The following is a 21,100-nucleotide window of genomic DNA, read 5'->3' as shown; positions in this document are numbered from 1 at the left end:
AGAGAATTTGGAAATCCATTCATTCATTGTTGCACCCTTCTCCCCGCCCACTCCTCTCCTTAAAAAGCAAAACTTTTTCATTGGTACACAATACCCCCCGCACACCCCCCACCCCAAATACAATCCACTCTGCAACCCTCACTCCATACTCTTATGATAAACATAATGCCCTAAAATATAATACTTTTAAACTAGTCTCTCCCTCATAGACGTCAATGCAGTAAACGTAATTTATCCAGTTTTTCTCAGTCTTACCCCCACCCCGATGTCAGCCTCATTCTATATCATCTGCTATTTCTTGTTTACGGCTTTATGCATACACAGTTTCAAAAACAGGATGAGCAATAAAATCTTGAACTTGGACTAGTTGTAATATACATGAAAAAAAATAGATTCTTTAAAAAAGAAAACCTTAAGTGATGATGAAGGAGCTAAGTGACGTCTGGCCTGAAATGCCTGAAAACATTCTGATTGTTGCAGAATGAGAAACAATCTACAGGCCAAGAAGGAAAATTCATCCCAGAGCACTGCCTATGTCGGCGTGGGAAGAGGTCCACTCACTGCCCAGAGGAAAAGAGGTTAACCAGAAGCAGGTGGCACAAATCATTGGTTCTTCAGAAGTGTGGAAGGCATTACTTACAAATAGGGCCTCGTGGCACGAAGCACAATGCTGTCAATGAAAGGGCAATATTCAATATGTCCACAAGGAAGACCAATTAATAGAGGCTATCATTCAGTCTGGAGACTAAGGTGCACCTGATACAGGCCATGGTCATCACAACTGCTTGCCATGCATCAGAGAGCTGGGCAATGACTAAGGATGATAGAAGAATTGATGCCTTTGATATGTGGTATAGGAGGAGGGTACTGAACATACCATAGACTGGTAGTTGAACAAACAAGTTCGTCCTGGACAGGGTGAAACCAGGCTGCTCTGTGGAGACAAGGATTTTGAAGCTTCATCTGACATGTTCTGGACATGTTGCAAGGAGGTACCAGTCCTTGGAGAAGGACATCATGCTTGGAAGGGTAAAGGGACAGCATGGGAGAGGAAGACTCTGGCTGAGATGGACTGACTCAGTGACTGGGGTAAGGAGAGTAGGTGTATCAGAGACATTAAGGTTGGCTCAGGATACAGCAGGGCTCAGAGCTATTGTACACAGGGTCACGAGGAGTCACAAGCAACTCAACAGCACGTAACAGCAAACATCATCATCCACAATCCACCAAGGACAGAGATGAAGAAACCAGAAGTCTGCCAAGTCTGGCTGTGTGAAATTGACTGAATATGCAAACATGATGAACTGATAATTATCGGTGATAGAATTGTGAAAGCTGGAAACCATGAGGAAGGATCGGTATTTGGAAAATATGGCCTATGTTAAAGTGACGCTGCTGGTGCTGTGTTCTGTCCAGTCGGAATTGATTCATAGCTGACTCTCCAGTGGGAGTGACAGAAATCACAAAAAGAGACTGTACAAATTTTAAAAAAACCTGTTCCTGGCAAATACCCTTTCTAAAAAAAAATATTATTTTATTATTCTTTGTGTGTGTACCGCCAAATCGGATCTGACAGGTACAGGAGGAGATTGTCCCTCCTTCCCCAGCAGAGCATCTGGTGGATTCAAACTGTATGTCTCTGAGATTCCAGTACAGCTTCTTGCCACTAGGCCACCAGAGCTCCCTTGGCAAATACCCTTTTTAAACAACATAAACAGTGACTGTACAAGGATGGATCTTGCCAGATGGAATAATACAGAGAAATCAAATCCATGTGTGGAAAGAGACACTGAAGAAGCTGGACATTTTCTGTCAGAATAAGGCTGGGGCCAACTCTGCCTATTAACTGGTCCTCTGCAAGCTGAAGGAGAAAAAAAATGAAAACAAGTACATGAGAGCCAATGTAAGACACTGAGTAGGTTCCAAGTCAATTTAGAGACCATCTCAAGAGGAAATTTGCGGCACTCAACACTGAAAATCAAAGTAACATCAAAGACACTGTAGTGATGAATGCAAAAGGTCATTACCAAGGCAGAAAAGACTAAAATGGATGTGAGAACAGACTCTAAAACCTGTCCTTGAACATAGAATAGCTAAAGAGAATAACGGGAGGGAGCCCTCGTGGCCTGGTGCTGTCCCGTGGGGTAAAGACGGGCAATTTCCTCCCATGCAATTTACCTGCCCCCTAAACACATGCCGGAGGGTCTGCTCTGAGTTGGATCCGACTTGATGACATACAACACAGAGAACAGATGAAATGATGACATTAATGCGCCGAATAGAAGGTATCAAAGGACGGCTCAAGGAGACAAAGTATTAGAATGAAAGGTAACCTGGAGTCAGAAAACCAAAAAGGAGTAATGTGCTTGGCATTTCTCAAGCTGAATGAAATAAGTGAAACACTGAAGCTCTGCGTTGTTGCGATGGTGAAAGATTCTATGGGCAAAATACTGAAGGATTTAGAAAGCGTCAGAAGAGTAGGGAAGGAAGGCCTAGTTGCTGTACCAAATAGAACTGGCTGCCAGTCAATGATTCCGAGAGGCAGCGCATGGTTGAGAATGGCGAGCCCTAAAGAAAGAAGCCCAAGCTACACTGAAGGCACTAGTGAAAAACAAGTACCAAGGGAAAGTCAATGAGATATTTCAATAAACCACTGCACTGCTGGGAGCATTCACTATGCCAAGACATCTGGAAAAAAGCTACCAGGTCAACTGACTGGAGAAGTCCTCCATCTGTGTACATCCCCCAAACAGGGGGTAAAAATCATGTCAGGATAATCAAACAGCATCAGAATTAAATATAACACTCTGTTGAGGATAATGAAAAAATGGTTGCAGCACTACATAGACAGAATTCAAGTCAGATTTAGAAGAACATGAGTGGTATCATTGCTGATGTCAGATGGATTTTGGCTGAAGGCAGGAGTACCAAAAAGATGTCTACCTAAGCTTTATCCACCATGCAAACGTATTTACCTGTTAGGAAAAGAAGAAGTTATGGATAACACTGCAAAGAATGGAGATTCTAGAACACTTAATTATAGATAGAGTGTCTAGCCCTATTTATTTAGATCTTGTTTTTCTGTACCAGTGTAATGCAGATTCTATACATATTTTGTAAGATGAATAACTTTTTTTTGAGTTATGGTTGTTGAGTATGGTTGTTGTTGTTATGTGCCATTGGGTCATCTGTGACTCACAGAGACCCGTGTACATCAACCCTATCCCTTGCTCTACCCTGTGCCTATCTTATTGTCTCTGACACACCTACCCCCATTACTCCAGTCACTGAATCAATCCATCTCATCGAGGGTCTTCCCCTCCTGCGCTGTCCCACCTCCCTCCCAAGCATGACCGGTCCCTCCTTGCAACATGCCCAAAGTATGTCAGACGGAGCTTCAGAATCCTTGCCTCCAAGGAGCAGCCTGGTCTCACCCTCTCTAGGATGAACCTGTCTGTTCTCTTAGCAATCCATGGTATATTAAATATTCTTCTCCAACACCACAGCTCAAAGGCATCAATTCTCCTTCTATCATCCCTAGTCATTATCCAGCTCTCTGATGCATAGCATTGTGGCTCTTTAGTGTATGGTATTGTTTTTAAAATTTAAACTCTCAACTGGTCACTGCTTATACAAGTATTCTTTTTTATCCTATTACCTTGCTAAACTTTTTAGTTCAAGGATAATTTCTGATGATTCCATGGCATTTTCCATACAGACATGCATGTCTTCTAGGAATAGCTTTATTTCTTCCTGTCCTGTCTGTAGGCTTCTTTTTTAATTAGCAACTTGTACGCGATAGGAATTCTAGTACGACACTGAGCAGTAAGGAAATCCTGCGTCTGCCTGATCTAACAGTGGTGATGGGTCTGCTCACTATCGTGGGTGTATACGCATATTAAAATGTGTTAAGTATGTGTAGCTCGTTGCATGTCAATTATACCACATTACAAAAGAAGACATTATTTATTAAGCATTTTTAGAGAAACTAAAATTCCAGTTGACAACTAGATAGCTCAAGCCTTTCCACTGCTTCTGACCTCTAGATGATCTCAGTAAGTTATCAGAGATAATAGAGTTTTTGTTCTACTAAAATGCTAGCCTTTTCTTTGGCCCTCGTGCAAGTCTTGTCTGGTAAGCCACTCTCCTTCACCTTCTAAGTCGGGGGTGGGGTGGTGACCTCTATCTACCAGGAGAAGTCCTTCCCGGCTCCTCTACACACTCTGTCTCCTGGGAAGAACGTGCACATCCTTACTCAGGCTCCTTTCACTGTTGTCCACGAGGCTGAGCTTTTCCTGTGTTAATTTTTTTCTTCATCAAATTATAGCCATTTGGTACTTCATTTTAAGCTTAATCACCTAGAATATTCATCTGAAGCTGGTATTGATAAATAGATCACCTTTTTGTTCCTAAATTCAACCACATATTTCTGTGCCGTGTCACCCCCTTGTCCTAACTGTTGGGAAGCTCACTGACTGCTGGAATTCAGGACCACAGAGGGAAGGGGAAGAGCACGGGCTCTGCATTTAGACGCTCTGGGCCCAAGTCTCCACTTGAAAAGTTAAGGACTTTGGACAAGTTTCTTGGAGACACACAGAAAAGCATGCACATCCTATGTGGACACTCTGTGGATTTTCCAAAGTGAGCGCGTTCATATAATGCACATCTGCCACAGGAAATGGAGCGTGACCTGCATCTCAGAGCTCATGAACTGAAGACTGAAGAGAACTTTTGCTTTTATGGCAAAATCAAATACATACGACATTAAGGATTCAATCATCCATCCTAAGAGGGGTTGGTGGGGGTAGGTGTATCTGAGAAAGTGAGATTGGCACAGGACAGAGCAGGGTTTAGGGCTGCTGTTCATAAGGTCGCTATGAGTCGCAGGTGACTTGACAGAATACAACAACAACAACAACAACAAGGGGGGGTGGAGAGTAATTGTCAAATTATCCTCTTAAAGATCTATCGCAGCCTTTGAACTTCTATGCTGACCCCTGCCTTGCCCAACTATTCAAAAATTCAGTGTAGAGTGGGTGTATGGGGGAGGGAACAAGAAAAGATGCCCCAGAGTAAACAAACAAAAATGTCTCCAAGATAAAGGATTATTAGAGAGTGGGAAGAATGTAAGTAAGATAGAGGGGGCTAGAAATATCAGATCCTGGGGAAGGTGTCTGTCCTTGTAAGAAAGGGACAATATTTAAAGTGTATTGTTGTTGATTGCCTTTGAGTTGAACATGACTCATAGCGATCCTATGAACAAAAGGCTTGAAGCCCCTCTACAACCTATTGACATTTATCAAGGTTCATAGGGTTTCTGGAGGCATGTTATTTAGGAAGTGGATGCAACTCCTGCTTCCAATTAGAGAGGTCTGGTGACCTAGTGGCAAGAAGCTGTGCTGCAATCCTAAAGGCATGAGTTCAAATCCCAGCAGCTGCTCTGTGGGAGAAAGATGGGCAATCTCCTCCCGTGCGATCAACTGCCTCTGAAAACTGCCGCTGGAGGGTCAGCTACAGGTTAGTTCTGACTTGACAGTACACAACAACAGCAAGAACAACAAGGTGTATTACACAGGTGCATAACTACAGTATCCAGCCACGTGTTTCTTGATTCTAGGAGAAGTGGAAAAGAAACTAATTTTAGGGAGGGTAGGGGAACTAACTTCCCTCCCCTTTTCCGATTTTTTTTTCCTGTTTCTAGAACTATCACAGTCCCCCAACTACGTGTAGATTTGAGCCTTGAGGTCACTCCTAACTCAAGTCTTCCACAGCATTCACACTCAGAAGGTAAGTCTCCAACGAAAAGGATCACATACCTGCTCTTTGACCTCTGTGTTATGTTCCCCTTCCAGAATAAGAGTCACGGCTTGCATAATTTGCTTCCCATGAGTACTCATTATTTTATCTATGTGCTGTAAAACAATAGGAAATCCTCGATTATTATCCGGATACAAAGGAAAAGATCACAGGAAAGAAAAGAAGGCTTCGTAAATGTAACAAAAAGACACAGAACTGCTCTGTGCAGAATATCACAGCCTACAGAGCTGACACCAAAGAACACGCTTATTTTATTTTGAAGTTGCCTTTTGCTTTCAAGTATATATATATTACAACTTGAAGATGAAGAATACATAGATTTGTCCTTAAGAGAATATAGGACTCAGTCACTAGGGGTCTTTAAGCTCAAAGACATGGAGGCGGGGGGGGGGAGCCGCGAGGGGGGGGGTGGAGGCGGGGGGGGGGGGGGGGACGACACAAAAAGGGAACACAAATAATGGATAGAGGGGAAAGGCCAGACTTGGAAAATAACGTATAGACTTGCTGATACTATTTGAGAGCATAAATGAATTCAGCAGCCTCTCTTTGAAGCATCAAGTGAGGTTCCTGACGCCACTGCTCAGGGAACATTAGAGGATACGGTCCAGGAGCCCCAGTCTTTGCACCTAACATGTACCCACTCCAGAGTAGCACCCTCAGAGGTTGGTCCTGACGTGTGGACTCTGTGGGCAAGTCCTGTGGAATTATATTCAGCAGAATTTGTGAAGAGAAAGAAACGAAGTCTCAAAGATAACTAAGCCCAAATTAGCCAGCAAATTAGGTATAAGTAACAAAACAAAACAAACCAAACCAACAAAAAGAAGAGTAGGCACATATTCAGCATTATGAGAGAGCAGGGAGAGGGGACAGGTAGCGTTAGAGTGAAGGGCTGGGTGGTTCTAAGGTGTAACTGCTCCCAGAGTTTCTGGGAAGGTGACAGGTTACGTTGCTTCTCTGGGAAGGGTGACATTTGAAGAGGCTGGCAGGCACAGAGAGCCTGTTCTGTGATGTCACTGGTTGCCATGGAGTCAGTTGTGACTCACAGTGATGCCATGTATGTGGAGAAAACTACTTCACACTGTTTTCAAGGCTCTGATCTTACAGAAGCAGCTTGCTGGACCTGCCTGGACAGGCACGTTTGAAGGGGGCTCAAACCATCAAGCTTCTGGCTTGGAGTGGAGTGCTTAACTGTCAGTGTCCCGCAGGGACCCTTGCAACGTGTACACATGGCTAAATCCAGGAACCCAGGGGATTTTACTTACAGGACGAGTAGAGAGCAGATTCCTAAGAAGTCCCAATGTCTTCATCAGCACATTCAAATCGGAATCTGACAACAACCGGAATAGCTGTTCAGTACTCAAGCTTCGTAAAATATCAGCTTTTATTTTTTGTTCAGCCTGAAATGCCATATTCTGAAAGGATTAAAAAGTTGCAAGAATCACGTCTACATTTTCTTTAGTAAATTACATTTTATTAACTCGGATAATGTTCAAGGCAGGAAGACCGCAAACCATCTGTAAGACACAATACTGACATGGTTCCTTTTAACAGGTCACCTGCAATTCCTCCTGTCAAAAGGAAGATAAGTTCCACTTTTAGATATATTTATATATAACTTCTATAATATAATAATATATAACTTCCATAATATAATAATATATAACTTCTATAATATAATAATATAACTTCTAGAATATAATAATTAATATAATTATCTTCTTTAAGCTTTTTTCTGATGTGAGTATTTGAATGTCTTAATACTTTTCAAATAAGCACATTATCTTGGTTGTTTCTAAGTTGCCTCTGGTAAATTTTAATAATAAAATAACTCTATGTCATGTGTTTTGGGAATGATTTAAAAGCAAGCTGCAGATATTGTTAGTTTTACCTAAGTTAAAATGTCTGTGAGTGGCCTGTCCTCCTCATCCTATGAAGAGAAGTCCTCTCTCACCTCTTTGAGGGGGGCTTCCTCTCTTTTCCGCCTTTAATAGTCTCTTTGTCCGCACAGCATGTTCTACCTTCACTAACAAAAAAGGGCCGAGGAACCTCTTAGAACTCTTAACAGGATGCACTTTGCTTTCATAAACTTCTTTTTTTAAAAAAAAAACCCCAACAACCCCAACGGTATGGTTCACAGTACTATGTCAGGGGCTTCTACAGCTGGGTCACGCCATGCAGAACCTCTCCACGGGGCTGCAGGTATTTCCGGCTCCTAGCAACTCCAGGTGACCAGCAGCAATATTATTCCTTTTCTTCCACGCTAGACACAGTATGAATTAATCCAACTTAACCCCAAGACATTTTAAGATTTCTGAAGAAAATAAAAACTGCAAAGTTTAAATACCAACTCACAAAACAACTTTTGGTATAAAAAAAAATCTGTGCCGAAACTTCTTTCTTAGATAATGCCATTCTTGTCCTCTAGTAACTTCTATTTAAGTTAAAGAGTGAAGATACCTGAGCAATCAAGTAACCTAATGCAGCATGACAGAATCAGAAGAGTACTGAGCTGGGTGTCAGAAGACCTAGGCCAGAGATGGATCTACGATTTTATATTTTGCAGATGGGAGAAAATAGGAGCAAGTGATAAAAAAAAAATCCTGAGAATAAGATAGTATGGAATTAAAGCACTGGATGATAAGTTCAAGAAAAGCTGTTCATGTCAGGGAACATTAAAAGGTGTCAGGGAACATTAAAAGGTGCGCGTGTCATGAACCCCAGGTGAAGTTCCATAGGTCATTAAGTGGTAGATCTGGACAGCTATAGCTGATACATAGATCTTAAGGTTCTTCTTTCAGGAGGACTTGAAACGTATGAAAGCATACAGATGAAGTTCTGGAATACGATGGTGTCAAGGTATTTGGAAATCTGGGAGCTGAAACGTGGTGGAATGTCCCCTAAGAAAGAGGTTAAAAATGACAAAAGGCAGAAAGTGAAGTTAAAATGGTTAAGTCTTGGGAAAGGGTTTCAAGAAATTAAAAAAAAAAAAGTGATAAAACTAATATAAAAATTAAGGAGAAAAAAAAATAACTGTGAAATCAGACTCTGTTTTTTAGAAGATTCTACATCAAAGTTTGTAAGACAAAGAGGAAGCCGAGCACAGAATAGGGAGAAAAGGTTGGGTTTTGAGAGAAGTTAAAAATGGTACCTAACAACAGCAGCAGCATTTATTAGCTGGGAGGCCTTCGGTTTGACCTTCCTGAGTCCCAGGTTCCCATTTGTAAGGGGGAAGGTGGCTATATAACAACAGAACTTAAAACACTAAAACAGACCTTAAAAGAATTAGAACTAACAAATAGAAAACAATTAGTTTATGGCTACCACATAGCAAATGATCTCTAGTGGCCTGGTGGTATGAAGCTGCACTGAAATCCCAAAGGTGCACAGTTCAAATCCACCAGCTGCTCTGCGGAAGGATGGGCGACCTCCTCCCATGTGAATTACTGCCCCAGCAAACCTACTGGAGGGTGAGCTACGGCTCAGTTCTCACTCAACAGAAAACAGCAACGATCATCACATCTTTAAAAATCTATGTAAAATTGCTCCATTTTCAATTTCAATACCAGGTTTTCAACTAAGTCTTCTAACTCATTGTTATATAGCTTTAGAACCTAGATCATTCTACATTTATTTTAAACAGAAGCTACTGAGAAATTAGGGAGTCTGGTGGTGGTCTGAAGAGGGTTACACTGCTAACCCAAAGGCTGTGTCATTCTGGCAGTTCGAATCCACCAGCAGGAGACTGACGGGCAGTCTCTTCCCTGTGATCTGCAGCCTTGCAATGGAGGGTCGGCGATGAGTTGGTTCAGTCTGATGACAATGGATGAGTGAGTGATAGACACTCCTGAGCATGATCAGGCATCAATTCCGTCACAGTGGTCAAGTTATTAAATAGTTTGTACCTCTGATTAGTCATCCATGAAATATAACGAGGATACTAATGTTTCATAAAAGTTTTATAAAGAGCAAAAGAATCATGAAAGTAAGGCAGATGTTGTAAAGTAGATTCCTTTGTAAAGTAGATTTTAAACCAGCCAACCCGCTGTCACTGCACTGATTCCGATTCAAGGTGACTCCATGTGTGACTGCAGTGTTAGCCTATAGTTGCCTTCTTTCAGCCACTACTTTAGCCCCCTCTGGTGTTTAGCTGCCTTAGCTACAGACACATGGTCTTGCAAATCGTCAACAGCTGTGGGATTAGGATGAGAGAGAGAGAGAGAGAGAGAGAGAGAGAGAGAGAGAGAGAGAACTTCCCACACTGAGCTGCAAGACTTGAGGGAGACTGGACCAAGACCCTGTTGAACGTGAGAACTTGGTGGCGAGACCCTTGCTATGGTGGTTGAGAGACTGTGGCATTGCTATAGAGAATACTGCACAAGGTGTAACCAGAGGAGCACTGAGATAAAGGCTACATTTAAAAATTTTGCTGCTCCTGCCTTTGATGATGAAAAGAAAAGATGAACCAAAAACAGAACTTGGACTAATTGAGGAAGTTTGCCTTGAGACTGTTAGACTAAAACCTGGACTTGCACTGGATGCTATTCTTTGCCTACCTCACTCTCTAATTTACTTCCCTAATAATCCCTGTTCTCAGAACTACAACTAGGAGTAAACATGGATATGAACTACTTGCTGCTGGCGTGGCTTTAGACTATGGGGCTGGAGTACAGGCTCTTTATCTGCTTTCTGCCCCGGCGTGGTGAAGAGCTGTGCTTTTCTCACTCACTTGGCCCTTTCAGAGAGATGCTCACAGCCTTGCCCCCCTATGTCCCATTTTCTGCTCTCTATACAGTGAACAGAGTAGAACTCTGCCTTGGAGGGTTTCAAAATCTTAAGTTTTCAGAAGCAGATTCCCAGACATTTCATCTAAGGTAGCTCTGAGTGGATGTGAGCCACCAGCTGAAAGGTCAGTGGCTGTGTGTGTAACCATTTGTACCCCCAAGGACTGCTGTTGCTAAGGACTGTGACCCTATCCAAAGAGTTTTTAAGGCTGTGACCTTTCAGAAGCAGACCACCAGAACCTTCTTTTGAGGCAGCTCCGGATGAATTGAAATAGCTAACCTTTCAGATAGGAGACAAGTACTTAGCATTGCAAAGCTCAGCCATGGCACAGACAGCCCTAGCAGTATGTTCTTGATGAGGAAAAACTGTTCTGTCAAAAGGAAATAAATTAAATCTCAACACTTGACCACTCTTCTCCACAATTTATAGGCAAAGGCAAACCAAAGGCACACAGTATCCAAGCAACTTGCTTATAAGAGAAATGGAAAGCAGAACAGTCTATCTTTTCCTTTCTAGGTGTCAGGTAATTTACAATATCTGGACAAAATAGCAAACCTTCTTAAAAAGAAAAGGTTAAACATTTCAAGAACTAGTGTCATACTCCTTGGCAAACGACAATAGGCATCGAAGGTTAAAACGTACCATTAAAGCCCAAATTCCATTCACTCGTAAAGCAGGGTTTTCACTCTGGGTTAATCCACACAGCAGCTCTACAGCTCCTGATTCTAAAATTGGCTGTGATTGGGAAGGAAAAGAAGGCAGCTTTAAAGTCAGGTTTGTGAATGAAGTACACACAGACTTCAGCACTCTGCTTAGGATTTCCCCCTACTTTTGCTCCATTCCAAAGCAAGGAATGAGGTGACCTTTAGAATGACCTTGAAAAATGGCAAGGACAGATATTCTCATAAAATCACAAGACAAAACCAGGGATCATTTTCTTCTCCTTTGTAATTCTGGAGGACTTAGGACTATGTCGTGTCTAGGAGACACCATTTTATCTGCACATTTCACATACACCTAGAACCCCATCTCATGTCCTACCACCCCCTCTTTCTATTCTGATTCTTCCTACCCTCTGAGTCTCTTGCTCTCTGTGTGCCTGTATCCTGCGCGTTGTTCAAAAGTGTGACTATGAAGCAATGTGGCCGGTTTAGGGAAGAGCTGTAATGGAAATGAGATATTCACACCACCCTTCTTCTAAGTTGGCATCTTGTTAGCTTAGTCCAAACAGGCTGTCAATGTCATCTTTTAGAATTACCTTTACAGAAGCAAACAGTCTTGTCATACAACCTCTTTTATATCTCAAACTTAAGCCTTAACTTTTATAGTTCTTGGCTAAGAATAAGTTTTGGCAATAGTCCAAACAAAACAACAAAATAAATAAAAATCAAAACTTTAGAGGACTATGATTTCTTGTTACTGAGGAATGGAAGGAAATGAAGAAGGGTCTAGTGCCGGCTTAAGCAATTCAGATGCACACACCAAAAAAAGAGCAATGCCTTTCAAGACGACACTTCTGATGGAAACTTCCACTTTTCCAAGTTGTAGTATTTGAAGTTTTCTAGTTTGAAATAGTATCAAATACACGGAAAAATGACAAGAACATGACAAGGTATTCACACATATCTTTTCCCACGATTCACTTATTTTTACCATTTTGTTTTAGTGGCTTTATCATTCTCCTCTGCTCTATACAAGTATGTCCACATTATCTTTTCTGAATCGTTTGAAAGTAAATATATAATTGTTATTCTAACTACTTCATATGTCATAAGAACAAAGATATTCTCTTAGATAATCACAGTGTAGTAACCAAATTCAGAAAAGTTAACATTAAAAACTAAACCTTTATCTAATCTACAGCCCATATTCCAATCGGGTAAATTGAGCCAATAATCATCATAAAGTGTTTCCCTTCCAGTTCAGGATCTAGTTAGTCTGTCTTGACTATAAACACTAATTCTATTACTATATTCTCCTCATGTGGATTCTTATGTGAGTTCATCCTCTATCTTATTCCATAACCAGACCCTGGGCATTTTGAGGGAAGATATAAAACAACTCCTGAGTTATCCAGAAGGCTATTCAGGCTGATTAGTGGTGTCACACCAGCTGCAATCAGGACCCCACCAGGGTAGAGGGGACAGAGGCTATCTTGTCAACTTCCTCCTTCAGAATGACTACTTGCTTCTTCTCTTGTTCCAAGATTTTTGCTGATTATCTTTGAACCTTTACCTGAATAATATCCCTTCCTTTCTAATTACCAAACAGAAATCCACAGTAGATAAGAGTCATCAAAAAAGGAGCAACTCACTGCAGGAAAACTGTCTAAACCTTAGTTGGGCAAATCAAGAGACATTAAACATGATAAAACTGTGTAAGGATCCCCTTCCTTTAGGTTGAAGTTTTCCTAGTTAAGCAATATATTTTAAAATAATTTATGAGTCAGAAAAAAAAGGGAGGGGAAATCTCTATACTCTATCCTTCCCCATACAATTATCATTAACACTTAAAATTATCTTCATTATTGGTAGTTATAGTCCTTGAAAGGACTTTTAACCTTGGCGTATAAAATGAGTGGAATGGCTGGATTCTGCTAAGGTGTGTTTCCTGGTTTGGGGTTGAGATTAGGGTGTGGCTTTTGTTCACAACAAGAAGTGAGCTGGTTAGATTTGGTCTCGTATTTAAAAAGGCTTTTGGCTGCCAGTCTGGGGCTATTTCTAGGCTGGGAAGATGAGAGGAATGGCTAGATTCTGTTAAGGTGTGTTTTCTGGTTTGAGGTTGAAACTAGAATGTGGATTTTGCTCACACGAGCTGACTGGATTTGGCCTCGTATTTAAAAAGGCTTTTGCCTGCTTTTGGATCTCCCAAATAAAACAAACTTGGAAGCAGGAGTGCGTATCTACTTCAAAAAGCTTGCCTCCGGAAACTCTATGAACACGGAGAAAAGATGAAAGTTTTGTGTTCAAGACTTTCGTTCACAGGGTCACTATGTGTTGTCTATGACTGGAAGGCACGTAACAATAACAATAGTAATGTATTCTTTAGTAAATATAGTCTGAGAACATTTTATTATTTGTGACATTTCAGGTAATTTAGAGTGGCTAAAAAGTGTAATATCTCTCAAATATGTTGAACATGCAGACAGAAGGAGTGGTAGCTGTGTCTTGTTTTTTCTAGGGAGGAAAAAAAAATCTCACTATCTAGAAGATCTTTTCAGAACCACCTACTATGAAAATTATCTGACTGAGCTCTGGCTGGACTGGGTCAAGTCTAGGGCAAAATCAATACTAACCTCTTTGCTCGGAGAAAATTCAAGCAGCAGATTGCACAGCATGGAAGAGGCTACCACTAGAACTTCATCTGGTGCATTTTGTAAAACCTACGGAATTAAAAGGGAGGACACTATTAATGGCTTGGAACCCCGGAGAGGAGATCATAGTAACATCTGAATATAAAAACAAGACTTTCTTCTACTGGAAATGGACAGGAAAGAGCCAACCAACCCAGTGCTTTATTTATGGCCTGTTGGTGAGAAACTGCGCTGCAATCCCGATGGCATGTGGTTCAAATCCATCAGCTGCTCCCTGGGAGGAGGATGGGCAATCTCCTCCCATGCAATTAACAGTCTCTGAAAACCCGCTCGAGGGCCAGCTACTGGTTGGTTTGAGCTCGATGGTAAACAACAACAACAACAACAACAGGGCCCACATGTCTATTTTGTTGGATAAGTGGCAGCCTTACTTCCAGACAGGCGGCCAATCCAGGAAAAAGGAGAGAGACCATGGGGTGGGCCAGGACTTAGGGAGTCTGACAATAGTTCTGTGTGAAAAGTGGTCAAATTAGACCACTTACGAAGCCATCGAACTTGCCCCAGAGTCTAAGACTTTCTCCTGTGTCTCCACGAAGGCTTGTGTGAACGGGAGTCCAGATAACTGAATGTCACTGTCCTGTACCCGCGAACTGGAACTGATTCAGAGCTGACCCTTCAGTGGGTTTTCAGCGTCAGTAAATGACAAGCGAGGAGTCTGTCTATCTTTCACCTGGGAAGCAGCTGGTAGACTTGAACTGCCCGCCTCCTGCATTGGCAGTGTAAGTCCTTACCACTAGGTCATGAAAGCTCAAGCTACTCCTTAATAGGGTGTAATATGAGAACGAGTCATAAGGATCAGAACTCACAGAGCTCGGCTTGCACCTCTAACGCCTTCACTTACTAGACGCATAAACTCGGGCACACTTCTTAGCCTCTCTGAGCCTGTTTCTCCATCTATTAACTGAGAAAAACAGCACTTCCCCAATAAGACTTAAACTCAATTCACTGCTGCCCAATTGGCTCTGACATACAGACTCTCCAACGGGTGTCCGCGGCTGTAAATCCCAAGGGAAGGAGCCTGTCTGTTTCTCCTGTGGAGCAGCTGGCCGACTGCGACTGCCACAGTCTACACCCTACAGACCAGGTGGCCAGAACTACTAAAAAAGAGGAAGAGTCATCTGAAGCTTCGTCTGACATACTCTGGACATGCTGCAAGGAGGGACCAGTCCTCAGAGAGGGACGTCATGCTTTAGGAGAGTGGACAGACAGCACAGGAGAGGAAGACCCTTGATGAGGTGGATTGATTCAGTGACTGGGGTGCTGGGGGTGGGTGTGTTAGAGACAGATTGGCACAGGACAGTGCAGGAGTGCAGGGTTTAGGACTGTTGTACACTGGGTCGCTATGAGTCACAGGCGACTTGCCGGTTTGTAACAACAGTGAGTAATAAGAGGAGCAGCATAGCATGGAGGTTAAGAACCAAGACTTGTTGGGTTCAAATGCCAACTCAACCACTAAAGAGCAGAAAACCAAACTTACTGCCAGTGAGCTGAAGTTCAACCTCTAGTGACCCACAGGACTCCAGGGCGGGGAAGAATGGCCCAGGGGTACCAAGCTGCAGATCCTTACAGAAACAGCCTGTCACCTCTTCCTCTCACTGAGAGCCTAGTGGGCTTAATCCACCCGCTTTTTTGTTTGCAGCCTTAGTGCCTGCCCAGTGGACACCAGTGCCCACTCCAACACTAACTCACCCACTCAGTGGACACCAGTGCCCACCCCAGCACTAAGTCACCCGCTCAGTGGACACCAGTGTCCACCCCAGCACTAAGTTACCCGCTCAGTGGACACCAGTGTCCACCCCAGCACTAACTCACCCGCTCAATGGACACCAGTGCCCACCCCAGCACTAAGTCACCCGCTCAGTGGACACCAGTGTCCACCCCAGCACTAATGCATTCACACACAGCCTACTGATGCCGCGCCCTGGCAGCCCCCTTTTGTTCAAGAAACAAAATGACAACAAGGAATGAGAAATAGTCACTGAAGTTGATGTGCGCCCTGAGGCAGCCCCCTGGCAGGTTTATGGAGGCTGTAAACAGCATAGGAGCAGACAGCCCATCTCACTCCCACGTGGCTACCAGTGGATTCAAACCCATGGAGCTGCTGCCTTTGGGGGAGCAACACAGCTCCCTAAAGACCACACCACTGGCTTCAAAGTCTCCTGCTCATTTACTACTTGTTATTGGACGTTGTGCATCTATGACAACTTTGAAACAGGTCTCAGGCAGGATAATCCAATGGTCAGGGGCCCTTGCGGGCTGTGCCTGGGCCTAGGGTGCCCTCTGTCGGTCACCTCAAATGATACACTGGAGGTTGAGGCCACACTCAGAAAAGGGACGACAGCAGTCAGCAGGCCAAGGGCCACCTTCACCTCAGTTAGCTGTGGTATCTTGATCCAACCTCAGAGAGCACAGGGTGACCATGGCATGATGATGTGAGGTCAAAGGCAACAGGCAACATGGACCTCAAGCCTTGAAGACTCCACCGTGGAGGGGGAGGGATGGAGGGGCAGCAGAACCTGCTACGCCACGTGAAACTCCAGGTACGCTGCAGGCACCTGACATGCGAAACACCTGCGTTCGTGCCAGGCACGACCTTTACTCGCACGTAAACCAACGTGAGTGATGACCCTGTCTCTATTTACAACATAACAATCCTGCTGGCACTCGAGGAGTGGGTGACCTACTTCTCACTCCAGACCATCTCATTATCTGGCGTTTCTCGTCTATGACGAGAGTGAAAAACCTACTCTCTGACATTCTGTGTGTTAATGACAGACATCTGGCAGGAACACACACGAGGTGTGAGCTGGGAATTAGCTGGCGGTGACAGTTAAGGTGATGTGTCATTTGGACGAGGCCACTATTCTCAGTTGGTCGGCTGTTATGTAATGAAGTAATCAGGCTGTTATGTCACTATGTCATTGTCCATTTTGTGAACTGTGTTGACAGGTGAGAAACAGGGAACACTAGCTGTTATCAGAACCTGCCTTTCCCAGATTTAAAAAGAGTATCTTCATGAATAACACCAATTATAAGCAACAGTCCCTGTACCCAGTCTTCCCATCTGGGATCAAATCAGGATTAGAATTATTATTTCAAAAGCTAGCAGCTTTGTTCATGCACACCGGAAATGGACAGACGGACACACACACACCCCCGGAAATGGACAGACAGGGACGGGGACACACACACACACACACACACACACACACACACACACACACACAAATTAGAGCTAAATTATCTACTTTCTTCAGCTAAACCAATTCTGAAGTTCTTATGTTAAAAAAGCAGCAAAAAAAAAGCAAAAAGTGCAGAGAGCAAGAAATTTGCTACTATGTTTAGCTGAACCGATTCTGAAGTTCTTGAGTTTAAAAGTAGCAAGAATTATAAAGCACAAGAAACTCTTTCAAGATTTTGTTTTAGTCTTTCTGTGAATTGTTTAACTGGGTGATAAAAATCACATTATATGTAAGAGCAAATATTTGTGTCTAGTTCCATCTTAGACTCTGTTCTCTTTGTACTGCCTCCCTCCCACTTATGCTTTAAGACCATGCCACACTAGAAGCTTCTAAAGAGAAGTCCCTTTGCCTCCTCTAGTTTCAGGCCACTGCGTGTAATCTTTTTTAAGTGACTCTACTTGTCCACACTCTGAGATTCTTCGTGGGGTCCTGCCTACCTCCCTTTCCGTTAGCCTCTTTCAAATTCCTGGGATCGATTTCATCCTGGTCTCATGTATATCATGGTAAGACATATTATGAATTCTCAGGAACTATGGACTGAATAATAGGGAATATCATTTCCAAAATGATACTGTTCAAAATCACTAAGTGCACACCTACCAAGGCTTAAAAACTTAAAAAATAGGCTCTAGATCATAGGATTTTCTTTAAAATACTACTTATTGCTTGCAAAGACTAATTTGCTTTTATTTTATTTGCAAATTAAAAGATAGCATTTAAGATAAGCTTCTTAAAGGCATTTGCTCAGCACTGTGTCAGATATATCATGAAAAATTCAGACGTCAACATGTGACAATGACCAATGTTAATTTCACAAAAACAGAAACAAAAAATAAATTACAAATAAAAATTTTCATTAAAACCAGATGTCTATTCTCTCCAATGGTGGCTTTTCAACAGTTAAAAAGATAGGAAACAAAAAGAAAAATATCAATCAATATACATGTCCACAGCCGCTGAGTTGTGAGAAATAAAAGCATATGGTAGATAACCGTTACTTCCAAACTCTTAAAGCTACTTTAAATGTCCAACAGAATATGTTACACTGCACAGAGTTACATGTATCCAAGCACACAAAACCCCATGCTGCTCTGCCTCGGTTTGCATGACAGTCTGAGATGAACAACTACAGAAAATTCTCCTGATGAAATGAGAGTTGATTCTCAGGAAACAACAGAGTCCTTAAAAGAATTTTGACTGGAGAGGATCAGTATGTCAAAATCACACTTATTTTTTTTTTAAAAGGTACAATGTGAGAAGAGTGAGCAGAAAAAAAAAAAGTAACAAAAGAAAACAAGAGTCTTGAGAACTGCAGGAAAGGCAAATATGGCCCAGGAAATAGTCCAGGAATGACAGAAGGACAAATATTGTCATAAAGAATAACAAATATTTATTGTTTTGCATAAGAGATTGTGAATCTAGAAAGACCTCTGATTGCATACTTCGTAAGCATGGTCCCGACATGGAAAAGCAGTGATGTGGTCAGAGAGAGAGAGGAAGTGGCTGATTGCTTAGATTTAGGGCTCTTGCTAGGGTTCAAGAAACAAAATGACAACAAGGAATGAGAAATAGTCACTGAAGTTGATGTGCGTCCAATACGGTCAAAGAGAGACATCAGGAGCACAGCCAGTGTCTAGAGATGGGTCAAGCTGAACGTCATGGATTGCTCAGGCAGGTCCCATGGGAAAGGGAAGAAATGAAACTTGTATTTTCCTAGTCCGCCTCCCAAGGCCATGTCTTCTTAATTTTCAGGCTTGGCCCACTGGTGCCACCCTAACAGTTCATGGATCAATACTGTCCTTCACTGCACCGATGCACATTTCTTCCCAGACTCCCTGCCAACACCTTGTTCAGGACCTTAATCACATAAATGATGCTCTCTAGGAAACGGACTTTGTATGAGATGGGTCAACCTCAGCGTGTCAGCACTGAGTCTGTCCCGGGCTCCTGGAGTGCGCGCACGTACACACACACACACACACACACACACACACACACACACACACTCTCTTACTTCTATTATAAAAACATCCCCATCATTTCCTCTGTGTACTAGATACATCATGTTTCTGCTCATGCTGGTTCCCTCCCTGGCACCTCTTTCTGCATACCCTTAGTTTTCAAAGCCGAACTGACAGTCTTTCTGCCTCAAGGCTCCGCTGACTCTTGGTTGCCTCCTCTTCCTCCAAGACAAAAAGATGGACAGGCAGAGTGTTCCTTCGAAATAAGGATCACGAGACTGTCTCATTGTCCTCTGAACATGTTATCAGAAGGGACCAGTCCTGAGAGAAAGACAGCGTGCTCAACAGAAGGTCAGCGAGAAAGAAGAAGATCTTGAGTGGGCACTAATACAAAGGCTGTGATAAGGGCTCAAATGCAGCCGTGACTGAGAGTAACGCAGACTGGACAGTATCTGGTTTTTCTAAACCAAGGGTCACTATACCTAGAATCAGAAATGACCTGATGGAAGCTAACAACACAGTAACTGGGTGATTCAGTGACAGAATTCTTGGCAGATCAAGGTTTGAATCCCAGCAATGGACTTCACGTACAGTTGTTGTTGTTGTTAAGTGCCGTAGAGTCGTAGGCGACTCATAGCAACCCTATGAACAAAAGTCCTTTGACACCTGTGTGACTTTCATCCTTTCTCCAGGTTCATACGGTTTCCGGAAGCAAGCTATTTACAGAAGTGGGTGCCACTACTGCTTCCAAGCTTGTTTTAACTGGGGAGCTCCACCCAACACCGTCCACCATAGGTAACCATTCTCACATTTGACATATCTGTGTCACAGTGTTCTGATTCACAGCAACCACAAGCTACCTCTGTACAGCAAGTGGACACACCAGGGGTATACGACCTAGAAGAATGTTTGACTAAAAACAATGAAAAACAGGCCTGAGGGCCGCGAATCAGTCAGTTCCCATTAGTTTATGAGTGGACGTGTGCTCCCAGCTAGGATACTGGACACGTTTCAGGGAAGCTTCCAGACTAAAATGGACTAGTGGGAAAGGCCTAGTGATGTACTTGTAAAAGTCAGCCAATGAAAACTCTATGGATAAGAAGGGTTTAAGCTACAACGATTATGGTAAATGGGGCGGGACCACACAGCATTCTGTTTTGTGCACTGAGCTGCTTGAGTCTGGGGCCGATTCAGTGGTAGGTAATAAAACCAAGAACTCTCATGGCAGCCTTTCGGCGGAGGGCAAGGATCTGCAGAATGGTATTTCTGGTAGTCCCACTTCGCGGGAAGGCTTTGCTGGGTACATAGTCATCTACTACTCACAGTGACCTTATGAACACAGATCTGAACCTTGCCTGGTCCTTGTACACCCTCAGGCTCTGTCATGTTCCAGCCCACTGTGGGAGTCACTGGGTCAATCCATCTTGGAAGGTCTTCCTCTCTTTCTCTGACCCTCCACCCTTCCCAGCATGATGTCTCTCTCCAAAGGGTCCCCCTTGAGAATAGGCCTAAGGTGACAGAGACAGAGCTTTACCACCCTGGTCTCTAAGAAGCACTCTGGCTGCACTTCCCTTAAGGTAAGTTTGTTTGTTCCTTTGGTAATCCATGGTATATTCAAGACTTTTCACAAATACCCCACTTTAAAGGCATTAGTTCTTCGACCTTCACTGTCCAATTGTGAGATGCATAGGAAGCAACGAAGACGACCATGGCGTGGGCCAGGTGCGCCTTAGTCTTTCACACCACACTCTTGCTCTTTAGGATTTTGCAGAGGTCCATGACAGCAGATTTCCCCAAGGCAAAACACCTTCTGGTTTCCTGACTGCTGCTACTGTAGGTGTTGGCTGGGGATTCAAACCACTCACATTTTTGTTGGCAGCCCAACTTCCTACCTACACCACCAGAGCTCCCTAAAACAAAGCACA

The 21,100-nt window shown here is 43.0% G+C and overlaps 1 protein-coding gene across 4 annotated transcripts in view; it reads right to left on the bottom strand.

Annotated features, from left to right (window-relative positions):
• ARMC8 (armadillo repeat containing 8) overlaps nucleotides 1–21,100 on the bottom strand; it is a 156,333-nt gene that overhangs the window by 8,748 nt on the left and 126,485 nt on the right. For all 4 annotated transcript variants that reach the window (XM_006883387.1, XM_006883388.1, XM_006883386.1 and 1 more), the window contains 4 exons: nucleotides 13,895–13,981; nucleotides 11,242–11,334; nucleotides 7,080–7,229; nucleotides 5,817–5,912 (listed from right to left, as the gene is read on the bottom strand). In XM_006883387.1, the coding sequence (XP_006883449.1) occupies nucleotides 5,817–5,912; nucleotides 7,080–7,229; nucleotides 11,242–11,334; nucleotides 13,895–13,981 (426 nt within the window). The remainder of the gene's footprint in view (nucleotides 1–5,816; nucleotides 5,913–7,079; nucleotides 7,230–11,241; nucleotides 11,335–13,894; nucleotides 13,982–21,100) is intronic.

Source organism: Elephantulus edwardii, unplaced genomic scaffold (assembly GCF_000299155.1).
Source record: "Elephantulus edwardii isolate Elephantulus edwardi_28Jun2011 unplaced genomic scaffold, EleEdw1.0 scaffold00027, whole genome shotgun sequence".
NCBI classification, from domain to species: Eukaryota; Metazoa; Chordata; class Mammalia; order Macroscelidea; family Macroscelididae; genus Elephantulus; species Elephantulus edwardii.
This window is presented reverse-complemented; position numbering and strand designations above follow the sequence as displayed.